The sequence below is a fragment of the Rhinolophus sinicus genome, chromosome 2 (genome assembly GCF_057876585.1).
Source record: "Rhinolophus sinicus isolate RSI-liver-muscle chromosome 2, RSI-T2T, whole genome shotgun sequence".
Classification (NCBI taxonomy): domain Eukaryota; kingdom Metazoa; phylum Chordata; class Mammalia; order Chiroptera; family Rhinolophidae; genus Rhinolophus; species Rhinolophus sinicus.
Genome location: NC_142502.1, coordinates 160,392,845 through 160,393,613, shown reverse-complemented (window position 1 = coordinate 160,393,613; position 769 = coordinate 160,392,845). Strand labels below are relative to the sequence as shown.

The 769-nt window shown below is 49.2% G+C and overlaps 1 protein-coding gene across 4 annotated transcripts in view; it reads right to left on the bottom strand.

Annotated features, from left to right (window-relative positions):
* Positions 1-769, bottom strand: part of PREPL (prolyl endopeptidase like) — a 34,551-nt gene that overhangs the window by 2,805 nt on the left and 30,977 nt on the right. For all 4 annotated transcript variants that reach the window (XM_019748615.3, XM_074331937.2, XM_019748616.3 and 1 more), the window contains one exon: positions 360-433. In XM_019748615.3, coding sequence (XP_019604174.1) covers positions 360-433 — 74 coding nt within the window. The remainder of the gene's footprint in view (positions 1-359; positions 434-769) is intronic.

The following is a 769-nucleotide window of genomic DNA, read 5'->3' as shown; positions in this document are numbered from 1 at the left end:
CTAAAAGAAACACATTGAAAAAATTAGAAGGCCTTTGTGGTAAAACTGCGCTATTCAAGTCTTTGTCTACCCGTCTTCACCTCACCCCGAAGTCAGCAGTCTACGGCACGGGTACTTTTATCTGGGACAGAGGCAGCGGGCTCCCAACAATTAAGGTTCAATTATGTTCTTTACCAGAGCTCGCAGGTACTAGAGAGAGCCTTAGCTTCTTAACTGACTCAGTGTTCTTCGCCCCGCTCCTGCGTCCCAGCCGCAGACCTGACGACTGAAGCAGCTGTCATAAACCCACCACGACCACTGAAATGTTGAGTACATCTCTACGTGGAAATCTGCCCACCGAGACGGGCTTGATAACATACCTTTTTGTGAGAATCCTCAATCACATGATTGCCTCCAGGCTGAATATCTAAAATAATATTGGGGGCCTGATAACCTGAAAGAGTTAACATATGAAACAATTAGGTTTTGGCCAGTTGAGAGCCATTTCTCCCCTCTCCTCCCAAGTGCTCTATTGAAGTAATAGGGAAGGAAAAAAGGCATAAACCGTCACCATCAGCAACAAAGAGATGGGAGGGAGCAAGCAGAAGACCAATTTCTGAAACAGGGAAAGCTGGAGGAGGACCGGGGGCTGAGGGAGCGGGTGGAAGAGACTGTAGGGCCACATGGGGACGGCTGCGACCCAGAAGGAAGCCAGTGGGTCCTGAGGAACCTGAGAGTCTCGGGACCTGGAAACACTATATAACCACACAATGGTGAGAGTAGGACGGAG